A 26,941-nucleotide genomic window follows, 5' to 3' on the forward strand; every position below is an offset into this window, starting at 1 on the left:
TAAGACAAGAATAACCACTTCAAAAAATAACGAAGATCAATCCTCAATAATCAAATGCTAAAGGCTGAAAATCAATTTTATAAAAGGATAAAAATAATTAAAAGAATGAGGAATAAATTTGATATAAAAATAAAAAAATAAAAAAAAATGATGTAAAATCCACGAGCCAATCTAAGTTAGCATGGAAAATATATCACCTAGACCGTGAGATCGGGTTATCATCATAGAAAGTAAATTGAGAAAAAAAAATAAAGAATCTTAATCTTCAATACACCTAATGTTTAATGATGAAATTGAAAAATAGAATCGGAGAAAAAAAAGACATAAAAAAGACCGATATCAATATGGGTTAAAATTCCATACATGTGGCTTGGGTCATGAGATCGAGATTATTACACTAGAAAATTAAGGAAGCTAAATTATAAATAAATTAAATATTGAAGGATGAAAATAAAAAAAAGAAATTCAAAAATGGAACCAGGGTAAAATAATAATAGTTAAAATAATAAAGACCAAATCTAACATTAACTATAGCTAAAAGGCATTAGCCTTTTACTATGCTAGAATTATTGTGCATTCTCTCACGATACACTGTGGATTGGAGCAGTGTATTTTTTGGTAATTTTTACTTTGGTTTTCGCACTTTTATTTTATGTGATTTGGCCTTTTTGAACCCAAGTTAACCCCTAATTACATATTATTTTAAGAGAAAGGGTTGAATTAAAAGCTAAGGAACTGAAGTGAAAATCTCGTTTAATATGGGGGGCGGGTTGAAAGTTTTGTTAAAACATTTATTTTAGCCCCCCCCCCCAATATTTTTTAGATATTGGGTGATTAGTCCCTTGAATTTAAAAACAATACATTTTGGTACCTAACTTCATTTTCCTCTTTATCTAGTCTTTTTCTGTTAGGAGGAGAGAGAGAGAGAGTCACTGGATTCCGGTTTAAAGAGAGAAAATGGTCGTTGGGGAAGATTCTGACTATCAAAATAATTGATTTTTATGTCAAAATATTTCAAATAATGAGGAGGGGTTATGTTTAGGTGTTTGTTTACCTTGAAAATACCTAAAACAACATATGTAAGCTCAGAAATTTTTTTTTGTTTTGGGTGAGTTTTGGGTTTTGGGGCAGTTTATTGGTTTTTTGGTGGCCACGAATTAGTTTCACAAGGTCTCTATAGTGTTTTCCATGTGTTTTGTGTCAAAATGGATTGAAAATGAGATTTTGAGTGAAAAAAACAAAGGACCCTATTTTTTCGGACAACACAATGGTTGGATTCCGGGTTTCGCAGACGACACGTTATTTTTTTTTAAATAATTAGGGCCGACGACACATCGTCTGCCCCATTAAACTTTTTTAAAAATAAAGGGTCATGCGCGGGCCGTTGCTTTATTGGGCTAGGCCCAGCAGCGTCTGCCTTGGTTTTTTTTTTAATTTTTCAGTTTTTTAAAAAAATAATGCATTGTTTGTGTATATTTTTCAAATAAATTTTTTATTTATGTTTTAATTAGATTATGATTATTTTTAAATGATATTGAGTGTGTTTAATTTTTAGAGAGGTAGGTATGATTCATTTGTGATTTTTTCTTAATTTTATATAGATTAAATTTGTTTTTTTTAATATTGATTTTTTTATAAGATTTTTCATATGTGAAACCTTGCATTGTTTTTTAAAATTATTGTTCAATAAATTTTATGTGTATATCAGTTTCTATTACAAATTTTATGTGTTTTTCTATTACAAATTTATTTTGATAGAGGAATTCATTAAATATAACCAAGTAAATTATCCATATTACGATGTTAGATATCTTGATCTTCATTTTTCGCTTGGTTTTCTCAATTTCATTTTGGTTTATTGTTGATAAATTTTTTTTCATTACTTTACACAATGGTTATTGGGTTGTTTAATTATATGCGTGCATAAGTTTTCTGATTTACATCTAAGAGTTTTTTTAGTGTAAAAAAACACATTGAAGAATTCTGTATATTTAGTTTTTTTATTATGTTTTGGTGTTTAGGATTTGATGCTTATTCTTATGAATTTTTATTTTTTTTCCTTAAATTTTTTATGAAAGTTTTATTGTTTTTAGTTTGACCCTTCAATCCAACTTTATAGTGTATTATTTTATTTTTTTTCCTTTTGTTAATGTTCTTATTCTTTTCAATTTAACTCTCAAAATTAAAATCTATTGTTGCCTTTTGATTTATTTTTCATTGCAATTTTAAAAATTCATTATTTTTATTGTATTTTTTATTTTGGATTTTTTTTGCGTTGTTTTGTTTTTAGATTTTAACCCTCATGATTTTTTCATATATAATACTTTTTTTTTAGTTTAACGTGGGTGTCCGGGCCAGCTTGCGCGCACCTTGACTAATCTCACGGTCCCTGAAGTTAACGATTATGTAAGCCTTTAGTGGCCATCATATGAGCAACTATAGGACTCGAACCTGAGACTACAGAGGAAGCAAACCTTTTAGTCCTAAGCTTTTACCACTAGGCCACCACCTAGATGGTTCATATATAATACTTTTGATCTTATAACCCGGGTCATAGTTTAAAAAGTTAACAATAATTCACTTTTTTTGTCTTTTTTTTTCTATGAAATTATTATATTCATTTAATTTGAAATTTGTTAACAAATAAGATCATTGTGATGTTTTTGGAATATTTTGAAGATATATTTTTATAATATTGACAAGCGTTCATCTTTTACATTGAATCATTTTTTTTTCATTTTGTTTGTTGTCGATATTTTTATTTTCTAATGATATTATTAAATTAACAAAATTTATTAAACTCACTCAAGCCAATTACTTGAATATTATTTTTTTTATTTAAAAAAATATCTTTTTTTATATTTTTTATGCTGAAACAAAGGTTGGCCTATTGTGTAGCACGAACTACCTAACTAGTAAAAACTAAATGAAATCAAATGATAAGGGATGAATTTTTTTTATAAGAAAACAAATAATCAAAATAATAAGGGCCAAATTTGATATAAATTTTAAATATGACAAAATACTAAAGTGATGTGAAACCTTTTTATTACATGATCAAACAACTTTTAACGAAGTAGATAACAACCCGGAAAGCTGAAAATCAAGTTTGATAGAACTTTGACCCAGAGGTAACCCTGTTTCTAAAAATTAAAGGTATTGGAAAAAAGATTTAGACTCGGAGATAATCTTATATCTAAGAACCCTAAGTAGGCAAATGATGCCACGAAACTAGTTAATCTTCAATAAGTCAGTGTACAATCTTTGTCCATACAAAAACAAAAGTTGTTTTGCCACAAACAAATAAAAGAAAAAATTATGTTTATTCTGCAACTTGTTGCTGAAATTTGCATCTAAAAAAATATAATATAGTGTGCTCTAACTAACCCTAATGAACCCCTTTTGAGTTGAAAACTAATGAGCCTAAACTAGCATTCAACTAACATAAAGTACAATAATAAAATAAACTCCTAAACAATTTCTAGTGGGTCAAAACAAATCCGAATTAAAAATAATTATTCAACATTAATTAAATAAATAAAATAAGATAATAAAAACAAATTCTTCATATCAAAATCCTTTATAAAGCTTAAATCTCTAATTTTCACATATTATTGGCAAAATTCCAATCCTAACTTCAAATACTTCTTTCTCTCTCATATGAATGAATGATTGGAGCTACCATATATGGTTGACAAGCTTAAGATTTCTAGAACAATTGAATCGCAGAGATATTCTACCTGTATCTCCATATATGTTCCAGAACAAGGGTCTAGTTTGGTAGATTTGACAAGATTTGTTTAGTAACTTTGATCTTATGAAATTATATGTTCTCAAAATCCATTTGACCTGAAAATCTACCAAATTATAGTTACATGTGTCTAGTATCTCCTTGTAAAATTTTAACTCGTTTTAATGTACGGTTTTAGAGATACAACTGATCTCACAAAACTAGTCATCATACATTTTAAGTTCAAATACGGACTTGGCTTGATTTGTATCATAAAGGATGAAATTAAAAAAAAAATTAAAAACAAATAAAGGACAATAAAAAGAATGAGGGGCACAATTAAAATAAGAAGCAAATGGAGGAAAACCTTTAATTTTGTCTGGGCTAGCATGTTTTTAAAGGGGAAGAGGGAGAAAAGAGAGAGAAAAAAATCCAATCACCGCCTAACCACCGTGAGACGCCTTACATGCATCGCCACCTTGGATACGCCTCCATTTCCTCCATGAGCAAGGAAGGTGATTAGTTTTTTTGGCATTCATAAGGCATGGTCAAAAAGATTTATATACTTATTTGATAATAAAATAGAGTTCATGTCATAGTTATTAAATCCGGGTCGGCCTGGTGGGTCGGCCCAGTAGGTCAACCCAGGACCCAGTCAACCTGGGGGCTGGACCGGTCCGGGTTTGTAAAAAGATTGTCCGGTGCAATGACCCGGCCAAACCCGGTCGACTCGGCGGGTCAATCCGTGACACGGGTGAGACCCGATGTTTTTTTTTTTAAATGTGAGATTTGAAACCCTTTAGTATATATACTCTACGTTCACAATAAAAAAGCTATGTTTTTTCAATGTGGGATTTGAAATTCATTAGTATATATACTCCATGTTCCCAAGAAAAAAACTATGTTTTTCAATGTGGGATAAAAAAAAATTTTGGTTTAAATACTTCAACTTAAAAGCTTAACATAATATCTTTGATAAAAAAACTTTTTAAAATATTCTTTTCAACTTCATTATTTAAAATATGTATAGCCTATATTTACATGGATTTTTTTCTTAATTTTTTCATATAAAATATTAAAACTTTAATTTTTTTAAAATTTTTCCGGGTTGACCCGAGTTGACTCGGGTTGACCCATGAAACCTGGACCTGGTCCCTTAGCTGAATCAACCCCTAGATCGGGTTTAATAACTATAGTTCATGTACTAAATTGATAAGAAGCTAAAAATTAGCATACGCAAGGGTGATACAAAACAATTATCTAAACCTAGTGTAAAATTAGCTTGATAACTTGCATTTTGTTGCAGGTAGGATTCCAACTCAATTTTTAACATGGTAGAATAATGTGCCAATATTGCGAATGCATTTTATTGTATTATATATTTTAATTGCGAAACGCAAAGTTTGTTGACACATAATAATATTTTTTTAAAAAACTATATAAACTGAGAAATAGTTGTTAATGTAAATTAAATATTAAAATAAAAGGTTAATCTTTATTATAAAAGCAATAGATAGATAGATAAGAATAAAAATATTTAACCTTGATTTCTTTTTAATTTATATGTTTTTGATTTTTTACGTTAGAGGTTATTTTTTCTTATTAAAAATAAATGATTTTTATTTTATAAATACATCATGCAAATACAGTTTATTTATATCATATATACAAGAAAAAATTTAAAAATAAATTACAATAATATCTTTGGAATATTATAAAAATATAAAATAATTAAAAAATATGATTTAAATAATTTTAAAAAATAAGATATGGCGTTAATTTAAATTTAAATAAAAAATAATGTAAAGTTAAAAATATATAAAAAGGAGGGTATTAATTAAAATAAAATAAAAATAAAATCAAAAAAGGCCAAACACTGTTATGGTTGGCAAGCTAGTGTATGCTTGGCCGGCTACCCATGAACCTGCACGCTTGGGCTTAGAAACCTAGAAACTTGGCGACGAGAAAATCAGGGTTCAACTTCTGATATTTAAATAACCCATTTTTAACTTGTTTTTTTTTACATTGAAACACTTTATAAAGCTTTTAAAAACCCATTTGAAATCACAAAACACTAATCTCTCTTAAACGCAAAAAACTGTAAATAAAGAAAACTTTAATGACATCAATCTATTTTTTGGGGGTATTGTGAGAGGAAAATCCACCTCTATCAAACTCTCCTCAAAACATCCAATCCATTGATATAAAAATCATATTTTTAGTTGCCCAAAATTGGCCAACCAAAATCTTTTTTTTTTTTTGTTGTTTTTCGATGACTTCCTCATTAATATCTAAAAGTTAGGGATTGAAAAATAAATAAAATAAAATTTTGAATCAAAACTAAACTTTTAAAAACTATAAGGATCGAAAATAAATGTGTAAAAATTCTTTAAAAAGGTGTGACTTTAAACAACAATTAAAAAAAAAAACCTTGCATTGATGCCACCCTGTCAAATTTGGTCTCTTTTTTCTGCAAGGAAAAAATGATTTTTCTTTACAAAACAAAGTATCAATTCAATATAATGATGTTTTTTTTTCACATTACAATGATCTCATAGAAAAATAAATCAAAATATGCCATGAAATCTAATTCCAAGCTAATATGATAAAAAAGGACAAATTTAAAAAAAAAAATTCAATGACTATAATACAAAAACGATAAAAGAAAAACAAAAACAGTGCTGAGTAAATCTATGTTTGATATTGTGATAATTTATGGGATTGTGGTTAAAATTTTTTTTTAGAAAAATACTTAAAGTTACAGTTTTAAAAGTATATTTAAAAAAATATTTATTTAGTTAAAATTATTATGAGATGAATTTTACATGCAAAATAAATGAAAAATAAGTCTCTATAAATAAAAAAAACATGTTATTTTAGCTTCTAAAAAATTAAAGTTTTAAAAATAATCATGTATAAATTTTAATATAAAAAGCTATTTAATTCATTAAATAATTGTTTTATGCATGATGACTCTATAGTTATAAAAAACGTTTAATAATGCAGTCAAAACATCATTTATTTAAAATTTTATTTTATTTTTTAAAATATTTTTAAATCATTTTAACATATTAATATCAAAATTAAATTTTAAAAAATAAAAAAAATATTATTTTAATATATTTTTAAATTAAAAATACTTTAAATTACAATATCTAGCTTACTTATTTATTAAAATACCCATAATCTCATAAATCCGCTTTGCCGTACCTTCTTCTCTTTTCCTTCCCAGCGGGCCTGATTGCTTTTAACATAAACCCTTACAATATGATTACAAAATCATCACACTGACAATCTACGACTGTCCTTCAAAATCTAACTTTGAAAAACAAACCCTAAAACACTAAACCTCCTTCCCTCCTCAATGGCCAGTGACGGAAAACGGAAGAAACGAGGCCGCAAATCTAAAACCCAGACAACCCTAGACCGCATAACTTCCACCATAAACGATGAGGTTTTCTCCGTTAACAATGTCGAAATCGTGAATTCTACCACCCCAACCAGCGCCAAAAAACACGAAAACCGCCGCGGCCGTCCTAAGAAACGATCCAAGCACTCACCAGAGAAGCCCGAGAAACCCCCACCATTAATTAATGGAGAAATTGGGGTTGCGCCGCCTGTGGAGGGCGTGACCAGGGTGGTTCCGGCGATGGATGCGGTGGTGAAAGTGTTTTGTGTGCACACGGAGCCGAATTTATCGCTTCCGTGGCAGAGGAAGAGGCAGTATAGTTCCAGTAGTAGTGGTTTTGTTATTGGTGGAAGGAGGGTTTTGACTAATGCGCATTCTGTGGAGCATTATACACAGGTTAAGCTTAAGAAGCGTGGCTCTGATACTAAGTATTTGGCTACTGTTCTTGCTATTGGAACTGAATGTGATATTGGTAAAGATTCAAGCTTTTCGTGTTGTATTCGATTTTCAGCTCAATCAATTATAGGGCATATTTTTGAGATAGATACGTGCTTAATCAATTTTTACTATTGTCGACTTTAAGCTTTATGTTGTTGTTTGATGCTTTTGGTATTTTCTGCACCCTACTTTCTTGGCATAGAACGAAAAATACCAGCTTTTATTGGCTAGGATAACTTGTATGTTCCCCCTTTTTTTTATGGAATGGAGTAATTAGTCAATTTTGATTTAGATTTGAAATAGTAAATGTGACTTGCAAGAAAAATTCATACAAGTTTCATGGAGTACATTGGGGATATGGATAGTTATATGTTAGGATATGAGATGGTCCCACGTGTGGTAAAGCTTTCCTGTGGCAAGGGAATGGGTGTGATGAATTAAAACTAGATGACAGATACTTGTACTGGAAAAGAAATTTGTAGAAGTAGATCTTGCACATAAGATGAATCAGAATTTGAATTAAATGTGTGGTTCTCTTATAAAGGAGTGAGCTTTATTAACTCTATATACCTCAATGGGTGCAAAGGATGAGATATTTTGTTCAAAGCAAAATTTCTTTTTGTGATTTGCAGCCTTGCTAACAGTCAATGATGATGAGTTCTGGGAAGGTGTGTCACCTGTAGAGTTTGGAGAATTGCCTTCACTTCAAGATGCTGTAACTGTTGTTGGTTACCCAATTGGAGGGGACACAATTTCTGTTACAAGTGGTGTTGTATCTCGGATAGAGATCCTATCCTACGCCCATGGATCCACAGAGCTTCTGGGTTTGCAAGTAATGTTGTTGAAACCCTTGCATTTTGCTATCTGTAATTATCGAACTATTTCCCTCACATGCCTTTCTCATGGTTTCATTTGCAGATAGATGCTGCTATAAACTCAGGAAATTCTGGTGGTCCTGCCTTTAATGATAAAGGTGAATGTGTGGGCATTGCGTTTCAGTCCCTTAAACATGAAGATGCTGAGAATATAGGGTATGTTATACCAACTCCGGTCATCAAGCACTTCATCCAAGATTATGAGAAGAATGGAGCATACACAGGTAAGTATTTGTACATGTTTGGTTCTGGCTTTTGTATACAGGTGTATACTGTGTAATTAAATTGCAATGTGTCTATTGTAGTATCACATTGCTCATTGATCTTGGTTAAAGTCTAATGATCATCCCTTACATGCTAGGATTTCCGTTTCTTGGGATTGAATGGCAGAAAATGGAAAATCCAGATATGCGTGTGGCAATGGGTATGAAATCTGATCAGAAGGGTGTTCGTATCAGAAGAATTGACCCCACTGCTCCAGAATCTGAAGTCTTGCAGCCATCTGACATCATTCTCAGCTTTGATGGGGTAGATATTGCTAATGATGGAACAGGTTCGTGTATAATGTTTTATGCTTAAAAACAAGCACCTGGAGCTTTGTTAGGAACTCTGATTTTCCAAAGTTAATTCACATGGCATTCTTTGTGGCATGAAATTTTCACCTCCTTTTGTTCTTGACATATCAGTTCCCTTTCGGCATGGTGAGCGCATTGGTTTCAGCTATCTTATTTCCCAAAAGTATACTGGGGATAATGCTGTGATCAAAGTTCTTCGGAATTCTAAGACTCTAGAATTTGACATCAAACTCTCAACTCACAGAAGGCTAATTCCTCCGCATGTCAAGGGAAAACCTCCATCCTATTATATTATTGCAGGATTTGTATTCACGACAGTTTCTGTTCCTTATCTCCGTTCTGAGGTGCATATTTCACCTTTTGCTTTCCTTTTTGTATATATTTTCTCATGATACTGCCATTGCCTTCTCTTAGTATTAGTTAGTTAGTAATAGTAAAACTTGATGGGTCTTAAATACATCTATTTTAATTGACACTCTATGAAGTGAGTGATTAATTCTTTTTGTGCATGAAGCTATGGCTGTGTGATATTTATTACATTTCTTGAATATGATGTTACTGCGTGCTATTTTTCAACTTGTATGCTTTATGTGTTAGAGACAAGGCCCGTTAAACTTTCGTCTTGTATGTTTGTGCAAGTTTGCATGTATTTGTTGGTGCAAATGCTTTAAGGAGGTTATGGTTTATGTAGTACTGCATAATCTAATTTGTAATTGGTGCATCATCATGGAGTCATTTATCTGTCTTGCCTGTAGGTACATCAACTTATGTTTAATAAATCAACACCATGATTTTTCTTGGCTTTTGAATCTGGGGATGATAGGATATTGAACTTTCACCACAACATAAAACATTAGAGGAAGTGTGTTGATTGTAGAATACAAGGACTAAATTCTAATTGTACTAAAACTCTGGGCATTACCCTTTTATTGAAGCCGATTTCCTACATACTAAACCTGTTCACCTAATGAAAATGTGCTAATGTGTAACTGAATGTCCAAATCCAGAACTTATCTTGGGTTGAAATGGATATTCATCTAATTAGGTCACTAGTGAGTTCCATCAAACTTTCCTGAGCTTGTTTTCTGTTATCACTGTCCTTTTGTAACTTAGCATTGTGAACTAGGATTAGAAATATGGATTGTAATTAAAATGAATTTCTGTTGTAGTAATACTTCTATGTTTTGCTAGCCATAGTTCTTTTTTCTTGTTCTAAGGGTTGCAATATGAGGATTCCTGTTTATCTTTTCAACAAAAGTATTTTATTTCACCTGCGGAGCCTTTATTTTTGTAGCTTGCATTTACATGTTTATCTATTCCAATATTGTTCTCCATTTCTATGATTTTGCTATATTCTGAACTTAATTTAATGGGTATTGAAGACAAATAATTAATTGTATATTAACCTCATTTATTTATTTCAATTTTTCACACCTTGCCAATTGCAGCTTCAGTTTCATGCCAACTTTCTCATGGATTTCTCTCTCTCTCTGTTTAATGCAATACTTAGCATTATAGTACTTTCATGGTCAACTGATTTTACATTGCCTCTGCTCTTTTGCATAATTGTGCAGTATGGCAAGGAATATGAATTTGAAGCTCCTGTCAAGCTTCTGGACAAACTTTTGCATTCAATGCCACAATCCCCGGATGAGCAGATAGTTGTGGTTTCTCAGGTTCTCTCTCACACACACGTTCACATGCACGCACACATGTCAGCTCCTATGGCCACTATTCTACTCTACTGATCTTGCACTTTACTTTTCTTCTCCTGGAAAATTTCTGGCAGGTGCTTGTAGCTGACATTAATATTGGGTATGAGGACATTGTTAACACCCAGGTGAAGAATCAGTCTTGTAACTAGTGCCTTTTATTTCTGTCATTGAGTTGGTATAACCTGTTTATTATTTCCCCTTTTCTTTTGGTGAACTACATCTCTTTTTGGATGTCATTTATTCTGTATCTATGCAGGTTGTTGCTTTCAATGGTAAGCCAGTGAAGAATTTGAAGAGCTTGGCCAACATGGTTGAGAATTTTGATGATGAGTTTCTGAAATTTGATCTGGAATATGACCAGGTCCTCTCTCTCTCTCTCTCTCTCTCTCTCTCACACACACACACACACACACAGAGGGTCTTTGGGTCTGTGTGTTCCAACATTTGCATCTCGGCTATTTATACTAGTTCTGTCTGGTACTGATTTCTATATCTATACCTGTACTTTGGTGCAGATAGTTGTTCTCCGGACAAAGACTGCCAAGGAAGCTACTGTAGATATTCTTACCACTCATGGCATACCTTCTGCAATTTCTGATGATCTTAAGCCATGAATTTGAGTGTTTGTCTAGGTACGTTGCAATAATCTTGTCAGAGCCCTGTTACCCCCCATATTACCTTCATTAAAGACGGGGTGTGGCTTGTTAATTTATAAAATCTAGGGTGGAGTAGATTTTTTCAATGAGGGAAGCTCACCGCGTGTATTATTGATGGGAACGTTCTTTCCTTTACCTGATTGCTTATGTGCTTGCATTGCAAGGTCGAAATTGGCAACACAATAATGGAAATTTACAGGCGTCAGGACTTTGTTTTATTGGGTTAGGGTTATGCCTTTAAAATTTACAGGCGTCATCTATATACACGAGTAGTTTTAATGCTGATATCTCTTGGACAGCCGATCTCTCTCTCTCTCTCGCTCTCATTTTTCTGGTTAGTGCGTCCACTAACCCAGCAAGTGATTGTGAGAAGCAGCCGCTGGATGCTCTCCTGTTCGAGGTGCCAGATAATAAATTCCACAATAAGGTGCAGAATGATAACTCAGTATATGAGTTTTGTTCTTTTTCTATATTTGTGCTCCTTGTTCTTATGCAATCTTAACAGGAAAGAAATGCAAGATCGCATGGCCAGTATCCACCCAAGAGATGGGGAGCACATTCTGTTGTGTTGGATACTAGCCATTTTCCTTTTTTTCGCCTGAGCAAAATTATTTAGGTATGAAGATCAAATAACAAAGTGATCTGATACCCTACCCCACAAAGTGATCTGACACCCCCCCCCCCCCGGCCCGCGTACTTGAAAAGAGAAGAAAAACCATATACTATACTTTTTGTGTTTGGTAAGAAAATAGACACCGGACTGGGTATCCTACACAGCAAGAGTGTTTGGGAATGTGACACAAACTATGTTTTTAAAAATTTTGGTTTTTTTTTTAAATAATTATTTTTTATGTTTTCAATCGGTTTGATATGTTTGATATGTTGATGTTAAAAATAATTTTTTTAAAATAAAAAAATTATTTTAATATATTTTTAAATAAAAGATAATCTGAATTACTACTATTATAATCTCGAACGGGTCTAAATAAAGTTGGAAAAAATAAATTCATTATTAACATTAACAATGATTAATAAAAAAACTACTCCCAGTTAGTTTGTGTGAGATTGAATCCATCATTGTCGAATTCTAGCGGGGACAATAACAAAATTATGAGAAAAATGCACTAGATTAAGCTTGTATTTAAGCTTGTATTTGGTAATGCAGTTGAAAAGTGATTTTAAAAAAATATTGAAGTTATTTTTTTAAAAAAATTAATATGTTTTGATATTTCTAGATTATTTTGATGTGTTGATATTAAAAATAAAAAAAATATTATTTTAATATATTTTAGAATGAAAAGTAATTTGAAAAGCATTTCTACCCCACTTATAAATACTCTCTTAATTTTTCGTGATGAAATGGTTTAAAGCGTGGAGGTATCTTAGCAAGTGTCCTGGTTATATGGTAGCTTAGATTAAATTTGCAATGATAACATGAATGGATAAGAAGAGATAGTTATATATATATATATATATATATATATATATATATATATATATATATATATATATATGATTTTTTTTAAAAAAAAAAAGCATAGGAAAGACCCATTAGAGAAGCGAAGACTCAAGTTATTGATGGTGACTTATTTGAATTTAAACTATGAAAAGGTTTGGTCGAGAAAGATAAAGGCTTGGGTTGTGATTTTTTTTGGTGTTTTGGATGAAGATTATGGATTTGAGAGGTCCCGATGGCTTGTGCTTTTTTAGGGATTGGGAGTTGTAGGGAAGAAAATTGCAGACATAAAACAAACCAAGAAATTAGGATACGTTGATGACATGGTATGAGCACCGTATAAAATTTACTGTAGCTCCATCCTGTGGTGAAGTCGAAAATCATTTTCTTCATTTCTATGACATTATATCAAGTATTTTAAAAATAAAATGAAGTGAATTCTTATAAAAAATAAAGTCCAATAAATCTAAATCTTGACAAGTTATCTTGGGTAATATAGATTTGAAGATTAATTTCAAAATTTTAAATTTTTAAAAACTATTAAGAAATTAGAATTAATAAAAGCATCATTGTAAGAGAGGAGGAAAATCAATGATTTAAATGAGGAAATAATTTTAAATACAATTTGGATAAAATATAAGACCAATAATAAATATAGTAAGAAAACAATTTGACTTGGTTTAGTGATTGTTGTTGGAAATTTATTTTAAATAAATAAAAAATATGGGTTAATGAGAAATTAATAAGAACCTCTGGTTTTTTCCACTAAAAACACTCTTGGTTTTTTTAATTTTTGATTTATGGTAGTTAATCAATTATTGATAATTGTGAGAAATATTTTTTATTAATTTTTCAACCTTTTAACTTTTGAAGTTCACTATAAAATGAGGAGGTGAAGGAAGAGTTTAAAACTTAAAATTTTCAGATTTTTCCATACTCTTTCTCACTTTATTTTTAGTGTTTTCTTTCATTTTTATGCTTTGATTTTCCTCCCAAATCTATAGTTTAGGTTCACATTGTTAAGAGATATTTAAGTTTTATATTTTTTGGTTAAAAAATCTTGGTATAAAGATGCATGTAAACCAAGGTGGTGCTGTTGGAATATTGAGAGAAATATTGTATATATCCGAGTTGCACAAGAGAGGAGCAATAAAGCTTTTAAAATAAATGATTCATCATTGATAACAATAAAATTAAGATTCATTACTTTAAAGTGATTTAACAAGTACGTACCCTTCCTGTTTTAATTTAAACATAGTTGATTTAAGCATATTTGTCTTGAGTTTACAAATTTAAACATGTATAAACTCTAGACTTTTGTTGGACGTCTTTTATTTAACATGCCTTGAATTCATGCTAATTATTTTTGAACTACAATCGTGTTATGATAAATTAAACATATCTTCATACTAGTCTATATATGTCTGTAAACTTTGACTTTACAATCTTAAGGCTTTATTCTATGTATTAGACTTAGTTTATCATGTGGGAAAAAATATTAATTATATAGATTAATTATTAAAGAGATTTTAGCATTTTTAAAATTTAAGTTATAATTTATTTATTTTTAATCTGCTATATTCTCAAATATAGATTTATTTCAATACTATATGTTTTAATTTAAAACCTTTTAGTTTGCTTAAAGCTTTATGTTTTTTTATTTAATTTTAGAAAGTTGTTATATATATATATATATATTAAAGTTATAATTTATCTTCTAAAATTATAATTCATTCAATTTATTTGAATCTCTTTTAGTTTTTGCATGATATATATTTTATGAATTAAGCTTTTATAAACCATGTTTATATCTTTGTTTAGTTTATACATGTTACTTGCAAACTTTTTGGTATAATTATGCATTTTATCTTTCTTGCTTAAACATAATGTTTTGACATAATGTATGTTTAGTTTGAAGTACAATAAACAAAAGTGTTTATTTTTTATCTTGTATAATTTAAATATTTTTTTTTATCAAGTTGCATTATTTCAAGTTTTATATTATTTTACTTGTTTGTTGTCTAAAAGGATGTTTTCCACTTACAAAAAGTGGATAGAAAAAACCTATATATGAAGAACTCATTAACCTCCAACATAATAGGTGTTAGAAAGGTCAAATTGAACGTGATATCTAGAAAGCCTCTCACCCTCAATAATGTACTGCATTTTGATGACATTAGAAAAAACTTAGTGTCTGACTTATTATTGAGTAAAAATAGTTTTAAGATGATGTTTAAAAGTGATAAATTTATACTATGTAAAGCGTAATATGTTTATTGAAAAAGAATATCTTTGTGATGATATCTTTAAAATGAATGTAATGACCGTTGTAGTGGTGATGGTAGTAGTAGTAGTAGTAATAATAAAAAAAAAATTATCTCTTCTCCTTATTTTCTTAAGTTTATGATGTGTGGCATGACATGTTAGGTCATGTGAATTATAATTCTATACAAAGGTTAATAAACCATGAATTATTACCAAGTATGGTTTTTTTTTTTAAAAAATCATAAGTGTGAGATTTGTGTAAAGTAGAGATTCACAAAAACTTATTTTTAAACAATTGAAAAAGTAGTAAACCTCTATATTTAATTCATTCAGATATTAGTGATTTAAAGTTTATGTAAATTAGAGGTGGAAAAAATATTATATTACTTTTATAGATGATTGCATAAGGTATTATTATACATATTTGATTAAGAGTAAAGATGAAGCTGTTGAATTGCTTAAACATCACAAGAATGAAGTTGAAAATCAAATTAATAAAAAGATAAAGGTAATAAGAAGTAACAGGGGTTGAGAATACAAAGCACCATTTGATGAATTCTGTTCCCAAAATAGTATTCCACTAAACTACTACTCTTTATTCACCAAAATAAAATGACATTGCGAAATGTAAGAACTGAACAAAAAATAATAATAAATATCATGTTAATAAGTTTAAGAGCACCTCGAAGCTTGTAGGGGGAGACAATTCTAATTGCTAATTATATACTTAACAAAATACCTCATAAAAAGTTAAAAAGGACACCATATGAATTCTATAAAGGTAGAAGACCTTCCAACAAATATTTTAATGTGTGGGGGGTGTCTTGCAAAGGTAGCAATATTTGATCTTAAAAATGTTAAGATAGGATCTAAGACTGTGGAATATGTATTTTTTAGATACATATATATTTTAATATGTGGGGGGTGTCTTGTAAAAGTAGTAATACTTGAACTTAAAAATGTTAAGATAGGATTTAAGGCCGTGGATTGTGTATTATATATATATATATATATATATATATATATATATATATATATATATATATAAAATAATAGTGCATATCGATCTCTTGTACACAAATAAAGTATTGAAGATATTAATCTTAATACTATTATGAAATCAAGAAATATTACTTTATTTAAGGATGTGTTTTCTTGGAATGAAGTATGATAAAATTATTCACTTAAGAGAAAGATTGAGGCTAACTCAAGTAATCATCATCAATTAAAAAAATAATGAAGTTAAGCTTAGAGGGACAAAAATGAACAAAATATTTGGTTTTGCTTTTCTAACATACTTGGTAGAAAACGAACCTTGAATCTACTCCAAAGTAATGTCCTCTCCAAAAACTTCTTATTACAAGGAGATACTCAATAGTAAAACTGAATCTATTATGAATAATCATATATGAGAATTGATGGATTTTACTTTTAAAAATAAATTATTAGACTGTAAATGAATCTTTTTTTTAAAAAAAAAGTCGATAACAACTATTGATAAATATAAAATTAAATTTGTTCTTAAATATTTTAAACAACATAAAGGTATGGACAATACTTATACGCGTCAATAATAACTATTATACGAACATTAATTGAGAAACCCATTTTGAATTGGATCCTAGTCTTGTCATGGATTAACAAGTTGAGCCCAATTTAATATTTATGAATTTATGTGCATATATGGGTCGTAAGTAGGCCCATGTCCTGTGAGCCGTGAATGAAGCCCGATTACAATTCCAAGACCCAAGTCACCGACTGCCAATATTGAATATATTAATGGCGTCCAGCATCAAAGTTTCAAATTTGCGCTTCTGCTTGATCCACTTGTTCTTTCTCCTGCCGTAAAACAAAGTGGAGTAATATATATATATATATATATATATATATATATATATATATATAGAGAGAGAGAGAGAGAGAGTAAATTAATGGAGAAGATGGGTACGGCGGAACCCAACTTTGAACAGCTATTCGAGGAGAAGAAGCGCGTCCGGAACCCCCTCGTTCCCGTCGGTAAATACTAATTTGATCGTCCCCATTGCCCTTTTTTTATTTTTCATAATATACATATTTTATGCGTAGACAATATATTTGGGAATCATAGAATTTGTTTGGAATATGATTATATTGATTATGGTCTTAAGGTTTGAAGAAAAAGAAATAGCTGTTTGGTCGGTTTTGGAAATGGGATTGGAATTCTAATTCTAATTCGAAATATAATTTACTTTTTTTTCTCCTGAAATTAAATTTACGTCTAATGCTGTTTTAATACCACCAGATAAATAGAACAATTTATCTCATATAAAGTAGAGCGGTATCTCATTCTAACAAAAGAAAGGTGTTGTAGCTCGTTTCTTTCGTGATGGTAATCCATTTTTTAGCGGATCAAGCTGTACTGCACAAGAAATGGAATGAGGATCCATTTCCATTCCAAATCCTAGCACTAAACAACCATGCCCTTTAAGAATTTTCTCCTCCCTCTCTCAATAGAGGGATTTTGGTGGTGGATACATTTTAGATTACCTTGAACAACTATCATCTTTCATTTTTCTGATCGGTTTATCTCGAGCAGATCCCATGTTTCAGAAGATACCTAATTTATTAAGGGTCTGGGCATCTCACTTTGTGTTTAAATGGATCGTTTATACGTTATATTACTGCTGGCTTCTTGTCTTCAAACATTTGAGCTTTTGACATGCATATTGGCAGTCAGAAATTCCAAATTAGTAGTGCTATTTTTAGCTCATGATAAGAAATGGGATTCATCTTTAGACAGTCCTGTATTTAGCTTCAGCTTGATTGACTGTTTATAACTATTGCAGGAGCACTTATGACGGCAGGAGTTCTCACGGCTGGATTAATCAGTTTCAGACGAGGCAATTCTCAGTTGGGGCAGGTGTTAATGAGAGCTCGAGTGGTTGTCCAAGGGGCTACTGTGGCCCTTATGGTTGGCACTGCTTTCTACTATGGGGATAACCCATGGAAAAAACCAAGTTAGACCTTCTATAGCATGTATCGTTCCTCGTTAGTGACACAAGCTGTTCTTTTTCTATGCTCTGATTTTATTTAATAAAATCAATCACAATTTATATATTCTCATCGCTGGTGGCAGTCCTCCCATATGATCCAGTTCCGATTACTATTATTATGTAAAACTGATATCAGTAGAGCATGGATGGAGTGAGAATATTTGTCTCAGAACTGAAAGAAGGGATGATATTTACTTTGGACAGGCAATCTTATTAAGATTACAAATATAATCAATGTGTGCTTACAACCTGTTATACTCTAATTGATGGATTATGTCGTACTGCTTCTCTGTTTGTCTGGAAATGGTTTTTTCGTTGCTCAATTGTTTTCTTTAACAATTACCAATGTATGGCTATTTGAAGAACTCAAAGTATTGTACTGGCACACATGATTCTGTCTCTGAATGAATTTATCTTGTTCAGTTATATGATACCAAACCCGAGATGCCTATATCGTCAGCTGCAGTCATTTTATCGGCATCCGATGTACTTGGTGCCATTCCTTCAAGACTATTCTGTCTGGGAGTGTGCAATCTTTTTTTGTTATGTTTTTTTTCGAAAATATGTTTATTTTAAGAAAAATATTAAATTAATATATTTTTATAAATTTTTTTTGAGTGTAAAAAAAATGTTTAGATATTTCTAATGTTTTTTAAGTGGACAAAAAATTCAAATTGTGTAAGGGTTATTTCGATGTGAACCAGTTAACTTTATAAGTTAAAAAATAACTTGAATGATTTATAAAAATATAATTTGATCCAAAGAAATTTCAAGAAGACATCTTCTTTTTAGTAAGATAATAACATCTTAGATTAATTTGGATCAACCCGGATTATAATGTTAAATTTATTATTCGAGTTATGAAATTATAATAATCTTATAGAAAACAAATTAAAATAAATTATCAACAAATTAAAATAAATTATGAAGTCTAATTTTCAATTAAAAAATCAACTAAAAAAATGAATTAAAAAGATGACCTGAGTTAACCTTTTAAATTTGCAGCTCAGATCATAAGACTAAAATTAACCCTATAAAAAGAAAATCAAAACAAATTATAAAATTTAATTCTCAATCAGTCCAATATTGAAGGATATTACTAAAAAAGAAATCAATTAAAAAAAACTTAAAAAAATGATCAAAGTCAATTCACCGAACTTATGATTTAGGTTATGAGACTGAGATAATTTCATCGAAAAAAATTACGTGATTTAACCCAAATTAACTTATCAAATTTACGATTCTAGTCATGAGATTGAAATAACCCAATAAAAAATAAATAAAAATAAATTACTTAATATTTTTTTATATTAAAACAAATTATGACTCATCTGCAGGGTAGTGTGGTGCACAATAATATAGTACTCTCTAAAGCTAAATGGGGAAACCTAATTATTTTATTTCAATGATCTGCAATAGTTTGATCAAGATCATAGAATTAGAAAGATTTCGATTGCTCATTTTACTTATATTTCAAAAGCTTGTTACATAATCTTTCAAAATAGTTGCATCCCAAAATTCACATTTTGTTGTATTTTTTCGCAACTCTTTTCATTTGATACTTTTGAGTTCAAGTTCATTTAGGAGAGGCATTTCCTGCATATAACATTTACTACACAAAAAAGAAAAAAAAGAAAAAGAAGGAACCAAATTGTGGAACGGATGTTGAGATACTTCAATTAAAACTTCTGTAATATAATAATAAGGCTGTTGAAAAGTCCACATCTTCAACGTTATTACTTGACGGCAGACAAGAAAAGAAGATAAAAAAAAAAAGTTTGTCACTAAAAAAATAAATAATTAAAATATTCAAATTTTTATTCACCAAAATCTCCATTTGTCCTCTGTATAAGAAATTTTAAAAACTCTATTAATATTGAATAAAAAAATCATTCCTTTCAAATAAAAAAACTAGAAAAACCAAATAATAGTAAATAGAAAAATAAAAGAATAAAAAAAATAAACTTGGAAAAAATATTTTTTTTATAAACATTCATGCATCAATCTTCTTATATTGAAATGAACTTTTTCTCGAGTTCAAACCTCACTTAACAACCATCCTTCATGAACATATTTTGTAGGTTCTTAACATTTTTGTGCGGACCATCTTGTTATGAATCTCTAACACAACATCTTTGTGCGAGCTGCCTTATCGTGGCTCCCTAATACAACACCTTTGTGCGGGTCGCTCCATCATGGATCCATTACCAGGATTTTCAATAACAACAGTTCATTCAGATAGAAACAACACACTAGTTTCCATACTTCTTTTTCATGAGAATGAACATCCTCATCCTCATCCCCTCCTACACAAGCACATCCTATTCTACAATCTCTTTCAACTATGATTATTCAATATCACACAACAACTAACAACTAGAAATTAGTAATCTCTAACAACATCCTCTATGTCCTTCAACCAAAACTACCAGGAATCGTTAGAGTTTGATACTAACTAATGCTTATAGGAGAAAAGAATAGCAAAGTTTATTACAAGTCAAAACCCTCAAAGATCAAGAACATTGAAAAGAATAACAGGGTTTGTTACAAGTTAAAACCCCGAACCTTTTATTTGGATATTCGCATCAAAGTCTTATGATGTATAACTTTGGCTAGAATGTGGTGTGTTTATAGTTGAAACAATATGGTTTGCCCTGAGTTCTTGAGCCGATGTCATAAACAAACCATAAATCTAATTTCTATTAAGTCCATCATCTGCAACTGTTTCTAACCATCATTGAGGATTATGAAAAGGGTGGGTGAAAGTGTTTAAGCCAAATTTCATAATCATGTTGGCATTATATGTCTCCTACAAAACAAAAAAAAGGTCAAATTTCTAAATTCAATTACATTTCATATTGTTGATGCATATAAATAATCTCAAACCAACGACAACTATCAAAACACTTACAATAAACACTTTCGTTTTTCTATTAACAAATATTTTTTTTTCTTTTCTCCCTTATCCTTTATATGAGTTTTCTCGTATAACTCCATTAGAGTTAATTCTTGTCCAAGCTATTTTTCCTGCAAATTAAATATTTTATTAAAAGTCTCATAAACAAACACGTAATTAAAGCTCCAAGAAAAATAATAAATTATATAACAACAAGTTCTTATTAGATGCTTTGCATGGTTGATAAACATAATAACTTATCTAGTGTGCTTGCTTATTGAACTATGAGTTTTTTTTTGTACCAAATCATGAGCACTTTGTAAAACTTTCCGAAACTATAAATTTATGATACAATGCCCAATTACTCTTTGTGACATGCCTCGGCTTATAGATTTTTAACTTCTCCACACCATCTAATCTGGCCTTCTTAATTGCTTATTTACAGGCATCATATAAAAAAGTTATTTAATATTAATTTATTTAAACGAACCTAGTTGTATTGTGGTTTTCCCACACTCTCCTGACAAGTACCTCGTTGCTCTAGTCCCATCAAATTTTTTTCTTAATTGATTTGATACATTAATTAGTTTTCAAAATTTAAAAAACTAGGAACTCGAATTATATATTATTTATCTAACCTTAAAATTTTTCCACCTAACATCTACCATATATATCTATTTGGGATGGTTATGAAGTTGAATCCATTAAAATAATGGTTCTTCGAATAACCATTTCATCATAGAGGTGGTGGAATGAGCAATTTAATATTCATAAACGTAAAAATCAAATTAACCAAGATATTTTCATGTAATTTTAAGACTTAAAATAATTCAATACAAATAAATAACATCATAAGATAAGACATTAATTACATATATAGGTTGCTCTTTTATTCTGTTATAATTTTGCCTGAAATAGACTCTATTGAAGAAGGGATGTTTTCTCTATGGTCCTCAACGGTTGAGCTTTGGTTAATAACTTCTACATTAGGTGCCTCTTCATAATCATTACCTAGATTCATGACATGCACTTGTTAAACTTGAACTTGTTTTTTTATTGAATACATGATATCTAAAAGAAAATAATAAACACAATTGAAAAATATGATATAAGCATATAGTTCCTTCCATGAGGCAATAAAAACTCATCATAACATTTACAAACAAAAAGCCTCATATCAAAAAAGAAACAAAGACAACTATTTTAAGCGTATTTAGTAGTATATATTTAGCTAACACAACAAAGTTATCGTGTCATCTCTAAAGAAAGAAAAAAATCTTAAACATAACAAATATGAAGAAATTGATTGGAACATTTAGGTATCGGGGAGGGGGGAGTAAAGGTGTCTTTTAGACCATTTACCAAAAGCTTTATCATGAAATAACTATATTAGTTACTAATTAAAAATTACCCACTAATTATAAAAAGATATGTTTGCAACTTTTAGAAACATTATGGAAATGATGAGAGTTAAACGTAAGTTTCCAAACATAGCTAATCTAACAAAATTACCAAGAATAACATGCATCATAAAATGATTGATTATATTTGATACTTGAACAAGACTCTCAATAATTATATTAGTAGAAAAAAGAAAGGTAAAATCATCTGAAGGGTAAAATCATGACATGCACTTGTTAAACTTGAACTTGTTTTTTTATTGAATACATGATATCTAAAAGAAAATAATAAACACATTTGAAAAATATGATATAAGCATATAGTTCCTTCCATGAGGCAATAAAAACTCATCATAACATTTACAAACAAAAAGCCTCATATCAAAAAAGAAACAAAGACAACTATTTTAAGCGTATTTAGTAGTATATATTTAGCTAACACAACAAAGTTATCGTGTCATCTCTAAAGAAAGAAAAAAATCTTAAACATAACAAATATGAAGAAATTGATTGGAACATTTAGGTATCGGGGAGGGGGGAGTAAAGGTGTTTTTTAGACCATTTACCAAAAGCTTTATCATGAAATAACTATATTAGTTACTAATTAAAAATTACCCACTAATTATAAAAAGATATGTTTGCAACTTTTAGAAACATTATGGAAATGATGAGAGTTAAACGTAAGTTTCCAAACATAGCTAATCTAACAAAATTACCAAGAATAACATGCATCATAAAATGATTGATTATATTTGATACTTGAACAAGACTCTCAATAATTATATTAGTAGAAAAAAGAAAGGTAAAATCATCTGATGGGTATAGAAAATAAAATTTGAAAAGGATAAAACAAATGGTACCCTAGCATGGCCACACCAAACATGTTGTGCTTTTTGCTTCTTCATTATATTACAGTTGACTAAGACACATTACTATTAAGAATAATACTCATTATATTCTTGGGTTTGTAGGCTATGGACATGTGGTTCTTAACCAACCATACTAGCATAAATGTTAACATAGATACAAAAGGAAAATGGATATTTGCATTGCATAGTTCTATTTATAAAGATTATAGCATGAGATAAATAGAGAGTGATTCATGCACCAATACTATAAAATCATAAACAAAACCTAACGTCATTTTACCCATACAAGTTTGAGTGATTAATTTTGAAACTTTATACCTATCTAGAACTATAAACCATAAATAGTGGAAAAAAACAAACCTCAGCACTAAAAAAATCCAACCTTTTTTCATATTTAAATCTCTAAAAGCCCTGAAAACATTAAGTAAATCATTCACTCACTCAACAAAACCATTAAACTACTATCAACTACACATCAATTAACATTTTATTAAGAAAAAAGAAATTAGTAACCAATTAATTAGCAAGAAAACAAAATCTAAGGTTATTGAACAAGAAATCAAACCTAAAATGGAGAAAAGAGAGGTATTGTTGGCGCTGGATTAATGGGGGTTGTCAAAGAAGAGCCCTAAGCTAAGAAGAAGAAGAAGAATGATTATTGGGTTTTAATTCATTTCAAAATCATTGATGGAATCTCTATTAACAATTATGTCGAAAATCTGACACCTAAGCAATGTTAATGGAATTGCTGATGATTTTTTTATTTCATTGTTGTTTCCATTAGAAATTACAAATGTAATTTTTTCATCACAATTTTCATCAATAAAACAATAAAATATTTTCTTTTGGTATTTTCATTGTCTTTTTTCAATTTTCTAGTTGTGTGGGTCCCATCACTAGAATTTCCAATAAAAATAACTAACACAGATAAAAATAATACAATAGTTCCTGGACATTTTTCTCCTGAGGAGAAACCTCCTTGTCTTCTCATACACAAGCATGCCTTATTCTACAATCTCTTCTAACTATAATTATTTAACAACATATAATAACTAACCATAAGAAATTGGTGAGCACTAATACATGTCCTCTAACAAAAACCACCAAGAATCGTTGGACTCTGATATCAACTGATGCAAATAAGAACAAAGGATAATCAAGTTTGTTTTAATTTAAAACCCTCAAAAAGCAAAAACACCATAACTATAAAGAGACAACTAGAATATTTATTTTTTATCTATTCAAGTCTCCATTTGTAAAAATACCTATTACAACCCTTTGAATAGAAAAAAATAAAAATATTATTAATAATGAATAGAAATAGAAAAATAGAAAAGTTATTCACTTCAAATAGAAAAACTATAGAATCCTAATAACAGTGAATAGAAGAAAATAAAAGAAAATAAAATTAACTAAAAAAATATTTATTTTTCTAAAAAAAATCTAGCATCATTATAAAAAATTCTAAACATTGTAGGGAAATCATTATACCAAAAAACATTGTTCACACTCTCACATTTCACAGTGGACTCACTGTGGCAATAATATTTTTTATTTTGATCCTCAAACTTTTTTTTTACCGGTTGCATCCTTTTTCAGGCCAAATTGAAGCCTAATTTCTTCAAATTTGTTGAGCAAATGCAAGACTGAAAAAAGAGGGACTAAAGTGAAAAAATAGAGGAAATTGGTGGTAGTTTAAAAAATGGCACCAAAAGTTCACTTTGATCGTCATACTTTTTACATTAAAAACTTTCAGTTCATATATTTTTTGAAAATTCAATTTTAGTCCAAAAATTCTTTATTTTTAAGTCTCTAGTTTGAGAGAAAAGAGAGAAAGTGACTAGATTCTGGTGATAAAGAGAGAAAGTCTTGGTTGACACTAATTTGAAAGAAAATCTTGGTTGACACTAATTCCAAACACAAAAAAATTAATTTTGATGTCAATGAGTTGCATTAGATGATGAGAGTTTATCGTAGGTGTTATGTGCCCTTAACTTTGGCTGCTTTGGTCGATTTGAGATCAAGAATGTTTCAGGTTTTTGCTGTGGTAGACACTAATTTTTTAGTCCCTAGTTTGAGAGAGAAAAAGTCTTGGTTGACAATAATTTAGGACGTGAAAAAGATTGATTTTGATGTCAATGAGTTCCATTAAATGAGGAAAGTTTATTGTAGGTGCCATGTGCCCTTAACTTTGTTTGCTTTGGTTAATTTGAGATCAAGAATGTTTCTGGTTTTAAGTTGTTTTGGGTTTTTTTTACAGCCATATATGGGTTTATCAAGGTGTTTATTGTGTTTTATAAGTGTCTTTGGATATATAAAAAAGGGTTAAAAATAGGTTTGTAGGTCCAAAAACCACTAGCCTCAATTTTCTAGCCACTTTTGTGACTGGAATTTAGAAAAAGGCAGTAGACGCATTGCTTGTTTTTTTCTCTAAAAAAATTCAGGGCAAACAACAAGTCATCCACCTCATAATAAAAACAAATAACTTCAGCCTAGGCGCCCGAGCGTGGGTTGAAAGATCTATACACTTGGGCTTTTTAAAGCTTAGGTGTACTGGGCCATCTATGTCAGGCCCATGTTTGAGCTTTTTTTACTTTTTTTTTTATAATTTTATTCTTTATTTGCTATTTTTTTTAATTTTAATAATTTTTTGTAGTGTTTTTAGATAGAATATGATTTAAGTTTTACTTAGTTTTTATGTTAAGAGGCATTCTTTCTCTATAACCCTGCTTAATATTTCTTCCCTTTAATTTTATTTAATCTCTTTTCTACTACTACTACTACTAGTATTATTATTATTATTATTATTATTATTATTATTATTATTATTATTATTATTATTATTACATAAAACATTCATTCTAAGAAATAATATTATTAAATACAATCAAGTTTATAACCCATGTTTCGAGTTCAGATATCTACAACCACATTCGTCTTTCAACTTTTCAAATTGATCTTTGGTCAAATATCACTTAATTTTTATTTGGTTTAACATAAAATTATAACATTTTTTTTTCAAATATATGAGGCCTCGCATAATATTTTTTTCTTTGGTTTTATTCAATTACTTTCACATGTGTGTCTATTTCTATTATTATTTAATTAAATAAAAAATTTATTCTAAGAAACAAAGTTATTAAACACAATTAGGTACATGGTTTTTATTACGAGATCATATATCTTGATCTATAGTCTTTAGTAATCATTATTCAATTACTTTCACATGTGTGTCTATTTCTATTATTATTTAATTAAATAAAAATTTATTCTAAGAAACAAAGTTATTAAACACAATTAGGTATATGGTTTTTGTTACGAGTTCGTATATCTTGATCTATAGTCTTTAGTTATCATTAATGAATTTTTTTTATATTTTATTAGCACAAATAATTGTTTAATTAAATAAAGAATTTATTCTAAAAAATAAAGTTATTAAACCCAATTGGATACATGGTTCGTATTGCAAGATCAAATATCTTGATCTATATCTATGTCTTGATTTTTCTAGTATAGTCTTTACTTATCATTAATGATTTTTTTTATATATTTATTGACACAAATAATTCTTGATTTATTTAATTAAATACATGTATAAATTTATTTATTTTTAATTTGGAATTTT

At 29.4% G+C, this 26,941-nt stretch overlaps 2 protein-coding genes across 5 annotated transcripts; both read left to right on the plus strand.

Moving 5' to 3' along the window:
- The first annotated feature begins 6,923 nt into the window (after positions 1-6,923).
- Positions 6,924-11,990, plus strand: LOC133678681 (protease Do-like 9). Of its 4 annotated transcripts, none has more exons than XM_062101121.1 (10): positions 6,924-7,611; positions 8,210-8,409; positions 8,496-8,676; positions 8,814-9,005; positions 9,139-9,371; positions 10,602-10,703; positions 10,817-10,867; positions 10,999-11,103; positions 11,258-11,374; positions 11,649-11,990. In XM_062101121.1, the coding sequence occupies exons 1-9, from the start codon at positions 7,095-7,097 to the stop codon at positions 11,354-11,356; spliced, it is 1,680 nt and encodes a 559-aa protein (XP_061957105.1). In that variant the 5' UTR covers positions 6,924-7,094; the 3' UTR covers positions 11,357-11,374; positions 11,649-11,990. The 4 variants fall into 4 exon arrangements, with proteins under 4 accessions (XP_061957105.1, XP_061957104.1, XP_061957103.1 ...); XM_062101120.1 differs by having other exon boundaries at positions 11,698-11,990; XM_062101119.1 differs by lacking the exon at positions 11,649-11,990 and adding an exon at positions 11,563-11,616.
- Positions 11,991-16,977: 4,987 nt separating this feature from the next.
- On the plus strand, positions 16,978-18,414 carry LOC133677921 (RING-H2 finger protein ATL48-like). Its single transcript, XM_062100059.1, has 2 exons — positions 16,978-17,135; positions 17,945-18,414. Exons 1-2 carry the CDS (start codon positions 17,051-17,053, stop codon positions 18,118-18,120), a joined length of 261 nt encoding a protein of 86 aa, XP_061956043.1. The 5' UTR covers positions 16,978-17,050; the 3' UTR covers positions 18,121-18,414.
- Positions 18,415-26,941: the final 8,527 nt, after the last annotated feature.

This window comes from Populus nigra, chromosome 18, assembly GCF_951802175.1.
Source record: "Populus nigra chromosome 18, ddPopNigr1.1, whole genome shotgun sequence".
Classification (NCBI taxonomy): Eukaryota; Viridiplantae; Streptophyta; class Magnoliopsida; order Malpighiales; family Salicaceae; genus Populus; species Populus nigra.